Raw genomic sequence first — 13,494 nt, 5'->3', positions numbered from 1 at the left:
TACAAAGTAGTACATATCCGGACGTTTTAAACGTTAGTTTACTCATTACTCATTATCAGGATGACAATGGTGCCGATGTCTCACTAGTACGTCATTTAGGTTTCGCAAAGGTAACGAAAAAGAAGTCTTCCCAATTTTGAAATTATGCGCAGAATGATTCAGTTCTAAAGAAAACGATCAATAATCTAAATTATAATCTGTCGATCATGATGTGAAGTTTATTTGTAAAATAAAAATTACTGTCAAGCTCGCAACCAATATCCACGCGAATTCGGTTTACCAGACATATCGCGTGCCGAAACGGGTTAATCCAGTTTTGTATGATGCGTTGATTGATAGCAGGCATGCTGGAGCTTGTGAGACAATGCTGTTTTCAAATCCTCCTTGCCTTCCTAACTAATTACCATCAAGAAATGAACTCCCTTTGAAATGTCGTTGATGTTCATGTTCGTTCACGCTATCAAATTCAGTTTGCAAACATAACCGGCCACATTATCATGTTAGGCGTGTTGGCACTTCAGCACCGAGTAGGCAGAAAAACTTCGTCAGAGATCACCGCTGTATGTAGTGCCGAGATAACGTAGTGGTATAATCCACAGCTTCAACACCAATGGGTTGTGGGTTCGAGTCCGACCGAGGTCGACTCCAGAATTCCGACCTAGGTGCCATCTCATCCGTGTAAGCGGTGTCTTATAAAAGCCAAGAATGTGGGCCGTTGTACAAGTCGGCCGCTACGGAATAGAAATGTAGAAAATTGCCTGGTGTAAATGACCATGACCATGACCATGACCATATTAGTCGAGACCAGGGCCGTAACAGCACTTCGTCAGCCCCCCCCAAAAAAAATTTGGTCTTGGGCCCCCCCCCATAGGGTTATAGACCGAACTTCTTGGGGGCTTCGCCCCCCACACCCCCCTCCGGCGATACACTTTTACCGCTATTCATCATATACATTGCGAGTTTGTTTAGTGAATCAGCTTCTGTCGCCTAAGCGCGCGAAGCGCGGAAAATTTATAGAATTCATGATTTCATCGGGCAGTATGATCGGGAATTGCATATATTGTTATCAATTTTTATCTTCTCCCTGCTCACGTAATCAGATTTGCCGGTAGAGCTGAGTGAGGTGTGTTTGAAAAGGTATAGGACCACTCAATAATAATTAAACATCTTCGGGGGTATACCCGTTGTCAGGAACGAAACAGCACCTCGTCAGGCCCCAAAAAACGTGGGACTTGGGCTCCCATAGGGTGATAAAACGACCCTCCCCCATCACGTTGTTCGCGTTTGTCACGAAATTATCTGTACCGCATTGTGAGCCAGCGCGAAGCGCGAAAATTTTCGATGATTTATGATAAAATCGGTCAATCAGATCGGCGATTGCATATATTTATGCTATCAATTTATTGTCCTCTCTACTCACGTCATTAGATGTACCGGTGGAGCTGGCTGAAGTGTCTTGAAAACGGGAGGGCCCGTAAATAATGATTAAACATCTTCGGGCGGGCGGACCCGTTGATATGACCTCGTTACATGATATTATTTCGTGACTTCCAGTCTGGTATATCAAAAAGTATAGAATCGTCCAAACGTAGGCTTCTAAACTAAAAGACGCACACGATTTCAAAATGGTATTTCTTCACTGGCATAAAACTTTTCCCAGCGGGATGATATGTGTCTTGTGAGGTTCAGATTGCAAAGACAGGAACATTCGGCGCCAGTCATTTAGGAGCCTATGGACAATTAAACCTATATGTATTTTGTAGATATAATGAAGTCTTCGGTCTGCATAATGGCGTAGACCTTTTCGGCCACGCTTTTCTCGCTGCCGATCGTTCTGGCACACTTCTTGGAGTCTCATGTCTTGATTGTATGTATTGGTGGGTGGTGGCGCGGTAATGGCCAATGCCCAATAATATAGATAAAAGGCTACTTGAATTCGCGCGCAGCGCGAAAAAATTGCATAAATTTTCAAAAAATACTCTATGATTTATGCTAATTCACGAAATAATTTTGGGCCCCCTTCGAGCTCGCCCCCCCCCCCAATTGGGGGGTTAGGGGTGCGGCAGTTACAGTGCTGGTCGAGACACACCATGAACACCTCAAAACAAACCTGTCGGTGTCGTCAAATCTTCCGGTTTGCAGGGTGCAGTTAAGTCTGAATTGGCACTATTGCAATCATAATTCAAAAATCCCTATTGAGAATCGAATATCCAGATTGTAAACTTGGATTTAAAATTTCGGATTTGATACATCCAGAATCATATGAGCAAAATACTAACCTGGACTTACTTCCTTGGCTTCATTTTTACATTCGCTGGTTTCATTAGCTTTTCATTAGCTTAATTAGCTTTTCATTAGCTTACTTTTCATTAGCTTACTTTTTCATTAGCGTAATTAGCTTTTCATTAGCTTCATTAGCTTTTCATTAGCTTAATTAGCTTCATTAGCTTTTCATTAGCTTACTTTTTCATTAGCTTAATTAGCTTTTCATTAGCTTACTTAGCTTTTCCTTAGCTTAATTAGCTGCATTAGCTTTTCATTAGCTTGCATGTACAAAATAAAGGCACCCCACAGATAGTGCATAATTACCGAGCCTTGCTCCTGTCCGAGGGATGCGTTAACGACTCCTTTCAAAATGTACTCTTGCGGCGTGGAAGGGTCGATGTCTTTGATAAGATTGTAAGCTTCCAGGATATCATCTGAAGACAGAACTGCATCAGTATTTCGCTAATTTTATGTGCGGTTGCTTGAATCCAATGCAGATACAGGAATTAGGCGACAACAGAAAGCGCTCATTATGCAGGCCGGGGAAAATAGGTATATTCCCGAAAACTGTATTACCTTGCAGGCATGAAATATTCATCGACCAATGAAACTACGCAATCACTCCTCCCGGTATCAGCATTGATATTGATTGGCAAACTGATACTTTGTACAGAGCTAATAGAAGGAATTGTACAGTTGGTATCGCTAGCAGATAAATTCATAGCGTAGTACAAGCATTTACAAATATGCCGCAATTGTAAATGCAAACAGGTTTAGCAGATTGCAATATTTTGATGATGATGACGCCTTAATGAGGCATCGGTTATACGGTGGGTGATGTAACTTGCAGTCATTCGCTTCCCAACTACGGAAACGCATGTTACCTAGGAGCTGGTTTCGAATCTAGTGCGTGAATCACATGAGATTCAATAAGGTGAGAGCAATGGCTGACTTCACCAAAGCGTTCACAGCGCGAGTGGGCTTGAACAGCAGCGAATGCCGCAGAGTTAAGCCGGAAATAAGGAGCATAACCAACACGCGCACAAACTGAAATCAACTCCAGCAGTTGTAAGACAGGCGAGGGAATAACAGATGGCTAGGCGGAAAGCTTCAATGCAACGCCACGGCGTCTATGAAAAATTAACAATGCGGCCCAGAAAATCGATAGCGTAATGAATTTTAGTCATATAAGTGCTGGGGCAACTCTCAAATTGATGAGTGCATGCATCGAAAGGCAGTCTTAATTTCATTATATCAAGTGACGGGCGTTATTTACTTCAGGGAAAATGCCATGCATTGCACATGGCAAGCTTATGCATAACATCGTTTCAGCGATGCTGCATCGCTAGTAACTTAGCGTTCGAAATTATGTAAATTATAACCTCGACAAGTTCAGGACATTACACCACATTACGTCAATATAATCACGAACACAGCTAGTTTGAGACCAACGCGGTGTTCTGACTGGGAAAAATATCCCGTGGCTATTCAAGCAACGGAAATTGTCGTCGATGGAGAGATAGTGCTGCGTTGGTGCGCTATTTATTGCAGTGTGCAAAGCTTAGGATCAAAACATGCAAAAGCGCATGACGTATATAGGCAACAATGGCTACGCCGGGTGCGAACATAGTTATGTATGAGCGTTATATCCTGTTGTTAGTTCGGTAATATTTCGCCGCGAAAAGGTAGCCGGGTTTTCTTACGCAACGGCACGTAATGAGTGAACTGAATGACCGCTTGATTTTGGTAGGCTGCACGAAGCAAAATAACTTGAAATAAAAGCCGACAGGTTGGGGGCGAAGAGAATTAACAGTGGCGTAACTCATACAAAACAACCGGGAGCAACAGAGGCGAAATTGAACGTAGGGGCTTCAATCGTTAATGCTCCCATTAGCTTCAAACAATATACGGAAGGGTATCTAGTTCGCTGTATAGACCTAACTAACAGACGTTGCACTGAGGCCGGCGGCCGTGTAATTAGTAACTAGTCACTGAAGCGAAAGAAGCACAATGTCAATTTGAGGTATTGAATCCGTTCAATATTTGCACAGGGTCTGTGCTACATCTACCTACAACGCCCAAAAGCTGAGTTAGTATTTTTCGTGACAGCCTGTTCAGGGAAGTCGATAAGGTCGAATGGTTGCTTCAGTAGTGTTACGTACCGCGAGTTAACATCAGAATATTCATAAGAAACGTTAATGTCGCCGTGGATGGCTCGGGCAATCCGCTGTAAGTTCCATCGCTAAGCAACTGCAGCTGCTACGCGCGCTGGTTTAGAGCGGTGTGGACCAGTCGAATGCCGCAGACAAATCAAGCGGCGGCGAAATACGAAACCGACAACATTCTATCAGCTGATCGGCTCGGTAGAAAGACGATCGTTTAAATACATGACTTGAAGCGAAGGCTTTATTATGAAAACGCGATGAACAGCACAGTGTGCGGCAGTTACAGCACAAAACTGTACCGTGCGTTATAAAAAGGCAACTTCGAAACGAGACAATGTATAGGTAGAAGATTGTTTTGACAGATACAGCGTAACTCCCAGAGGCTAGCGTTTATCAAATAATGTGACGTCACTGTCACGTGACTACAAGAATTTCAATGGAGCGTTGCGTTGTTTGGTAGAGCGAATCATAATAAAGTAGGTTCAGAGACGGTTCTAGGCGGTTGTTGTGAACGCTGTGGGGTGGCATTAGTAGACCCATTTGCCGGTTCTTGTGCTAAATCTAAATTCTCTGTTTACAGTTTTCGATCACAAGTAACGTACTAGTTCATTGTGTGCATCAACCACAATCAATTATGGAAAAGTTTGCAGTGATTTGCCATGATTTTCGAACGGAAATGAGCTGCGACGCTGCCTTCTTTTTACGAAAAGATCTTTATGAAGCATCGGACAGCATTAGAAACGCCTGTTGCTCTGGCACAGTGACAGCGCCGTACATCGAACTCGAACAGGGTGCGATGTGCTGCGACGTATTAAAGGACGCGGGCTTCCATCTTCATCACACGTCAGGATGGGACACGGGGTGAGACACGTTACCATGAAGTCGATCAATTATCGTAATCGTTTGGAAATAGTGGAAACATACCGATTGGATTAGTTATCGCTTAACGAATCGAACAATCTCGAATATATTTCTGTTTCGCTTTGTATCCTAATCCAAGTGCGACAACGATTGCGATTCTTAATAAAGATAGGCCATGGTGCAGCTTGTGTAAACAATGAACATAACAGCATATAACTCATCGACGTTGTTATCACGTTCCCTTTCGGCTAATAACGAATCACCTTCCGTTTTTAGTTCATATCAAGCGTACGTAATGGGAGTTGCTGTGGTCGCGATATTACTTTGCCTTTTCATAAGCGGCGCGAGGTCAGTGCGCAAGAGGCGAATGATGATACTTCGAGAGAGACAAAGACGATGTAAGTATCAATTTAGCCGCTATTGTCGCCTCACTTATCTCGAACAGCTGACCCAACCCAGAACATTGTGATTCGCGTTGGTTCAGAAAGAAGCCTCGCTATAAATAACTGCGCTCTGTCGGCGTGTATAAATCAATATAAGGCTGTGCGTTCACGAAGTGACCTTAACTTATCAGGTGCTGAAGCAAGCGCGGCATTCGAACCCACTCTTACGAATGTGGTATGCGCTGACCCGCCGACGTACGACGAATTAGAATCGTGCGGACTCACGAAAAGTGTTAAAGGCGAACTTTCCCCGCCATCCTACCCACAGACTCCAACGCAAGCGCACACCTCCAACAGTCGCATCATAGTTCCGTGTCAACAGCACGTCCAAAACCCAAACGGAGTAACGGAATCTATGGAATCAATGGAGCCCCCGCCGTACACACCTAAATGAAGGACTGCTATGGCACACCCGTTGTGGGATATTCTACTTTACGGTCAACGCGACGCACAGCAAGGATCGGTATGAAGATGTCGCGCAGGAGTCCGATATGCAAGGGAAACCGCTTCGATGAATATGCACAATGCACAGCACATTCATCATGCTGCCTAGCATCAAGCCACGCGATTACGTGTTCATTGCCCTGTATTTTATTCCTGTTCTATTACATTTTTTTTGCCGAAACAAGTGCTTTATCTATTTACGTCTGGTGCGTGGAGTACATCGCGACCACTAGCCTTGAGCAACAAAACGCCTTAACGAAATGCTAAGGTCAGGTCAATCCGCGATTGTGCGATTTCAAATCAACTTGAACAATAGGCTGACGTAGTAGACTCCGGTCAAGCGGGACGAATGCTGACGACGAGGTCACGGAGATTGAGAGCACACTGACAAGAATATGAGGGTTGAATGTATGATGTTTGATTGTTCGTGCTAAAAGCGTTCGATTGAATAGTATATTTTCGGCGTTCGCTATACATATCCAACATCCGCTGGTATTTATCACGAAGCGTGTGACCAATTGACCATCGCTGTGTAACAGGCGATGAACGAGTGAGTTTATATACCGGTCCTTGCATGCATGCAAACCATGGATTTAAATGTGGGTTTTAGAATATGGAATCTAATATTCTGTTGCATTACAAACAAGAGCGTGCACAATGTACCATAGTCCATAAGCGCATATGTGAACACTTGGCAATCAATATCAGAATATACCAGAGGATTGGGGTGGCATTTCCAACTTTGCAATATAACTCTCAAGTTGGCTTCTCTATATCATAATCGTCTCATTCAATCCCACGAAAAAAGCTCATGAACGTTATCAGTGACGTAGACAGGGGTAGCAAAGTGCCGCCTTCGCACAACCAAACGACTGTGCAGTGCAGTATGCACTGAATGTTCTAATTTGCATTGCACACAAACAAGTTCGTTATTCGGGTATAAATGTCGATACAGTTAATTCAACTGATGTAACATTAGGCGCGGATTTTTTTTCAATTTGCAAACAATCGAAAGCTCGAAAAACTGCAGCTACTCGTAATATCTCGAAACCTATACTCCGACCTTCAGGTAACCTTGATCGATACTGGTATGCAATAGAATTTCCAGCAACAAAGCTAACGCATTATTTTTAAAAGCGCCGATCGGTTAGGGAAGGTCAAATGATGGATTATGAAAAATTATGCAGGGCGCTGCACTTGGTGCTCATGGCAAGTTCACGAGCACAGCTGCTGGAAGCGGAAGTCGATAAACACTACTACTACTATGTCAAGGATGTTGAGGCGTTCAATTCTGACTTGTGCCGTCCACCAACGCGACAAATGGTGTGATGCAAGTAGAAATTCCGAGCTCCAACACGCATCATAATCACGCAGTAGACAATCAGAGATGATTAAGTACATAATTGTCGATCACCGCAATCCCGCGTAACAATGTATCACCGTGATAAATACACTGAAAAGTCACGTTGAGAAGAGTAAATCACGGTTGCGTAAAGCAGAGCGTGACTGGATGCCAGCGTAAGACAGGCAATGGACAGTGTCCACTCTACACACTCGCAATGAATGTAACTGGTGACCCAAACGGTTAAAACACAACTCCTGAACGGAAGCATCACGGTCGTTCTTGTTGTATGTATACTCAATTCATCTAAATCTGAACGACGTGAAAGATTCGTGAACCAAAATCGTATCTCGATCGAAATACAATGCGACAGTTGCATGATATGAATCGATCAAATTATGGATTCAGTACGTCGAGATACCACGGATAGAGGTCTAGGATAGGTTCTCGCAATAATAGTGGCATATTTGACATTCCACATGTAATGGGATATCGGATTTATATGGCGGATTTGGCTACATGGTAATGTACCCAAAAGTGCGCTTATCGGATTTACATGTCGGATTTGGCTAGAATGATGGTAATGCACCCAAAAGTCCGCTCCGAGAAACTTTGAACCCTAATATTTGTAATGAGCATGAGAGTTTTTATATTTCGGCAGAACGTGACTTTATTTTCACAGCCACGCTATGGGACTTAGCGAGAAGTCATAATATCAACCCAGTTGCATTTTAAAGTCGACGGCTCGTGTTGTGCTACTAGTTAGATCACATAATGGCTATAATACTACTAATACATTCTATAATAATACTCTCTTCACGATAATCATGCATGTCGTGTGATTGTGACGATTGTTCCACTGTTAGTCAATAATAGAGCAATCGATGATTTATCAGCTTATGACTAGCACTTGTATTGATTGGGCGTGATATGTAACCGTGTAGCGAGTGGGCGGCATGTCGTATTCGTAACTATGTATATTGTATATAAATGGGATGGTCTCATATGTGTTTAGTGACCGACCTAATGTCGAAATCCGAGACGTGAATTGGTTGAAATGGTACGAATCGAAAAATAACCGTCGAATTCTCCAATTCCCCCCTAGTAAACACGCCCATGAACTTCGCGGTAAATATTTACGAACCGGTCAGTTCATCTGATCACTTGGCGCAAAAACGAACAGGAATTAGCTTTTATTAAACTTTCGCGCGGATTAAAAACATTTTGATAGTCTACCAGCTGCATTTGACTCTTTGATGAAAGAGGGAATGTGAAGTCTTGAAGAGCAGCCAATAATGCCGAAAAATATGTAGCCCTTGTGTACAAAACCAACAGCCCGCGGCTTCATCTGCAATGGTGCAGTTATAAATCTGTATAGCTGGTGTGTCGGAGGTTTATATGAGCTCCTCATCCCGCAGTCGTATCAGCGTCTCGACTGACCCAAAGTAAGAGTGAGCACGGCTTCAATGTCGGCTGCGGAAACGCGTAAGAGGGCGCAGGAAAGAGAATGGCCAAGAGTGGTAGTGGTAGAAGTTCACAAAAAGCAAAGGCAACTGAACATTAATACTATGCATTGTCGTGACGCATAAGGTTTACCATAGCGAAAAGCGCCAACGCCGTCGTGTGATGATGACTAATCAACGACAGATGATTCGCGCACCGCAATGTACAGCGTCATGTCAAGTGAAATACGCAGTTGCCCTTCTTGATAACCTGTTTAAAATCTACAGTGCCCTACGATCCAGTGAAGGCAGTGACGTGCGGTCAGGGGGTGGTTGAGGCTGTGCCTGACCTGTCGCCAGGATGAGTTAAATAATATTGTGAAACCTTCAGTAATTATAACACCGTACCAATAATTATGGGTATTTTCTATCGATATTCGTGAATGACTAAATTTTAAACATTTTTACAACTAAAATCACGGAATCTGCATTTTTATTGTTCAAAAATATAGTGTAAAAGGTAAGGAGGGTCACAGGTGAGTCACAGACGGGCCAAGCCTTACCTGTTATAGTGCAATTCATCATAACCAGCTCATCATTTATAATAACTGGTATTAATCAAACGATATTGTTACACTGATTAATAAAATCTAATAAATAACCTCAGAGCACCAGAATCCCTAAAAATCGCAGCATATTTGCAACGGACATTGGCGGTGCATTTTAAGGGCTGTAAGTTTCCATGTGAAAATTCAGCAAGAAGCGTTTGACATGCATCCTTTTGGCACATCTATTCTGTCAGCAAGCTCATCGCATATCCCATGTACCGTACTATAAAGTTATTACCTTCCTCTTCCCAATTCGATATCATTATCACTAATCAATGCCTTAGTATTCACAACTTCATCTTGATTTTGATTGTATCTTTTAAGAAAAACTGCGATTTCCACTTTGCTAGCACAATCAAGCTGCCACATATCACAAAATTTTGCTGTCAAATTTAAACAAATTTTGTTTAAAACGAGTATTTTTAAAGTTTTGTACAACCTCTGCAGCATTGTGAGGTATGGTAATGCCAAAGTAGACCATCGACTCTATTGTGAGACACCATGTAGGAAAATACGATTCAAACTTCTAAATCAATTTAAAATCTGATGCTTCATTACTTTAATTAATAGGAAAGCGTCCAACTTTTTGCATCTTTATATTGAGATATAAATTTTTGATATATCTGGCGGACCGGCAGGAAAGTTGCCAAGAACCGCCACCGGTCCGCAGACCGAAGGTTGAGAACCACATTACCCGACAAGACAGCGTAATGGTAAAACGTCCGTCTTCTTGATTGGTAGGTCGTGGGTTCAATCCCCCGGCTGGATCAGATCAAAGACCTGATTAGTAACACTGGTATCCATCACTTCCCCACTTGGCGCTCAGTATTACCAGAATAGCATGGAGGGGTGGTGCAAGGCTTAGAATGCCGTACAAGGCCATATCTGCACCTTCCTTGTTCAACAGCATATGCATGCACATCATTCACTCACAGTATGCATATGCACAGATCGTGTGTATGTCTATCATGACTGAGTCAGTGTATATGCCGCAGAAACATCAAGGACAAAAATCTAGCGTCCTTCCTACCACTATTTTAAATACCAGTCTATATACAGAACACCACACAATAGTGACCATATACGCAATTTCGACACTGAAGAACACACCAAGTGAACGTCACCCTGTGTCATTTCTTGCAACAATTCGCCATTTCGATATCACACCCTCGAATAGTCGTGGTGTCGACTGACCTTGTTTCAAGTAGTAGATGACCAAATTCAATCTCGCTTCTGTCATAACGTCGACCAGGGGTGGTAACGTCTGCAACGCGCCTTCTCCACTGCGGAATACAACCTGCCCGGTGGGATACATGCAGTTGAAGTGACGTAACACCAGAGGGGGTCAGAAAGAGTACCGAAGTGCTTCCATCACGTTCCAGTGAAATTGTCATATCGACTAAGGAGCACTGCCCCTGTAACTTATTTTATTTTCGAAAATCGCACATTATTCATAGCAGCGTAAGGACGACTCGAGTCAACTTTTCCAGATGACTTGACTCGAGACACTTTGCAAAAATGACTTGACGTCACAAAAATGTGGGTTGACTCGTGACTCGAAGCAAAATTTTCAAGTCAATTTCAAGTCATCAATTGATTGGTGTCAACTTAGCCGATGTACCTGTGCGTACCGTACATATTATCAACACCCTGTGTGAGCGACCAGTCATTCTAAGATTGCGCAGCCTGGTTTAACTCAACCTCCGTCGCTAAGTCTCAATTAAATTGACCACAAGCGCAGTGATTAGAGCTTAGGTTGTCTACTAGTAGCAGGCTATTCTATCTGCAGCAGTGTCTCTCTGCTCTTAACGAAACTTTAGCATAATTTAAATCGGACTGATATATTAGTTTGTAAATTTATATTACTGGTCAACAATTGGTACAGGCTTAAATTACATCGTATGGATGTGATGATGGATTGTGTATTCCATCGTATAAATTAGTTTCAACTCTCTGAGGGTTCATATACTATCATCTATTTGGCGACACTTGACTCGAGTCACCTCAAAAGTTCGAGTGACTTGACTTGACTCGAGACAAAATGTGCAATGAATCGAATTGACTTGTGATTCGAAGGTAGTGACTTGATCTCAACAACGGATTCATGGTGCCATTAGTGACAGAGATGCACCCTGCAATTTCAAAAGCAGTCTGCGATTTACCACTAAAAGCATGCGAACCCTCGGCCAAATCTACTTGAAACTACTTACTTGCGTACTTTTATTTTTTACTTCCACTTGCAAATCATTAGGCTACTTCTCCAAGTCGGATAAATTATTTGTTACTTCTACTTCCACTCGAGTAGCAACACTGGATTTTTGACTGTGATATTGTCATTTGTTTTCAATGTGAAGTCATGTCATTTATTAAAAAATATTGGACCTCTCAAATTTTCACCTTGACTACATCTACAGTTAAGCTTGTTTTAATGAAGAGGTCAAATTCAACAAACCAAATTGTGCTTGAGCAGTTCTTCCGCAAATGTGAAGCTCGGCGATGCAATCTCTTGCAAGTGTCTGAGTTCGGCCTCTGCGGCTTTACCGTTATAGAGTCGGAAGTGGTTGCATGCCTTTAGATTGAGAGCGATCGCGCTGTCTGGGAAATGCTGGAGGTAAACGGCGAGAACTTCCTAAAAGTAAAAATCAAAAACGGTACCACAAATTTCTCAGTACATATCATTCGAGATCAACACGGTAACAGATCACACAGATCTACACAGTAAAGTGTGCTGGTGGTACACTTAATCCAAAGACAACTACAGGATCACAAAAACTACACCGATCTGACCTCCTAAGCCTAACAGCAGCCTAGCAAGACGATTACTAAACAACAAACAGAGAACCAGAGTTGTTCAGAAACTAAGTAGTTTTCTCCATTTTAGGAGTACCCAAGTTGTTTTTGTCTAATTACACTACATAATTAGGTGTTTATGTTTTAGACAACTTCGACTGTGATACTTTTTGAGGCCAAACTATTTACTTTTTACACATCAACCTCCAATATGAGGTAGGCATTAAGATGTGGATTACATTCGAAATGGCCCCCTTTCATCTCCGGTGTACATAATAGTGTTACTTGGCAACCCTCTGACATACTGACCTGGGACACATCATAGTAGTCCAACTTGTAATAGCAGAGCGCAACGTAGACATTGAGCGCCAGAAATTCCCTGAAAAAAATATTATTGCAAGATTAGGGAATCGGTAATCTACGTATTCAAGTTCCCCATCAGTTATAATATTCCTTCGAATCCAAATAAGATTCACTTCATTTGTCATTCTATACAGAGCTTAACGAATAAATATGAGCACCGTAGCAACAATAATAATAATGACATCACTGACTGACGGACATTGAATATACTCATCCCCAAGTCACAAAAACATAGCCTTGTACAATGTACATATATTACATGTATCGACGATAAGGATGCACGTAAAAAATGTGCCGCTGCCTTTCTGACTGAAACGCTTCACCTTTTGGTATCGTCTGTCATCAGTTGCTTGAAGATCTTCACTGACTCATTGTAGTGTCCTCGCATGTAATGCAAACTGGCTAGGCACATTTGGTCGAAAAGACAATCCTCAAATTTCGAATGGTGCATGAGCAGATTGAACTCATCTCCAAACTTGAATAAGAGATATCACGGTTTACTGATGTATTCGGCGCCTGTTGAAACTGTCACTATCACATAAAGTACTAATTCTATTACTGTGTTTCTACACACAAGACTGATCAGTGATCATTTTGTCACAGAACAAACTTCAAAACTCTTTCCGCAGTAGATTGATTTAACATTCATTATGAAAACAGAGAATCACAGCAATCCATTCACATTTCAATGCATATGACACGAAATGACTGCATTATCCAGTGTCCCTCCCTCAAGTCTAATCAATTACAGCTAGATACAGCAGGCACACA

At 42.3% G+C, this 13,494-nt stretch overlaps 3 protein-coding genes across 4 annotated transcripts in view; 2 read left to right on the top strand and 1 right to left on the bottom strand.

Moving 5' to 3' along the window:
* LOC145457346 (L-threonine ammonia-lyase-like) overlaps positions 1-13,494 on the top strand; it is a 237,168-nt gene that overhangs the window by 106,591 nt on the left and 117,083 nt on the right. The gene's annotated exons all lie outside the window — the stretch shown is intronic.
* LOC145458095 (intraflagellar transport protein 56-like) overlaps positions 1-13,494 on the bottom strand; it is a 29,648-nt gene that overhangs the window by 11,483 nt on the left and 4,671 nt on the right. Inside the window, exons 6-10 of one of the 2 annotated variants that reach the window (XM_080336410.1) lie at positions 13,047-13,198; positions 12,670-12,739; positions 12,023-12,199; positions 10,765-10,867; positions 2,590-2,699 (exon numbers count right to left, since the gene is read on the bottom strand). In XM_080336410.1, coding sequence (XP_080192536.1) covers positions 2,590-2,699; positions 10,765-10,867; positions 12,023-12,199; positions 12,670-12,739; positions 13,047-13,198 — 612 coding nt within the window. The remainder of the gene's footprint in view (positions 1-2,589; positions 2,700-10,764; positions 10,868-12,022; positions 12,200-12,669; positions 12,740-13,046; positions 13,199-13,494) is intronic. The other variant, XM_080336411.1, reaches the window with a different exon arrangement.
* LOC145458096 (uncharacterized) lies at positions 4,764-6,378 on the top strand. Its single transcript, XM_080336413.1, has 3 exons — positions 4,764-5,291; positions 5,568-5,689; positions 5,866-6,378. The coding sequence occupies exons 1-3, from the start codon at positions 5,065-5,067 to the stop codon at positions 6,126-6,128; spliced, it is 612 nt and encodes a 203-aa protein (XP_080192539.1). The 5' UTR covers positions 4,764-5,064; the 3' UTR covers positions 6,129-6,378.

Source organism: Botryllus schlosseri, chromosome 15 (assembly GCF_051294905.1).
Source record: "Botryllus schlosseri isolate E-star chromosome 15, Bs_hap1, whole genome shotgun sequence".
Lineage (NCBI taxonomy): Eukaryota > Metazoa > Chordata > Ascidiacea > Stolidobranchia > Styelidae > Botryllus > Botryllus schlosseri.
The sequence above is the reverse complement of the archived record's forward strand: the minus strand, read 5'-3'. Positions and strand labels throughout refer to the sequence as shown.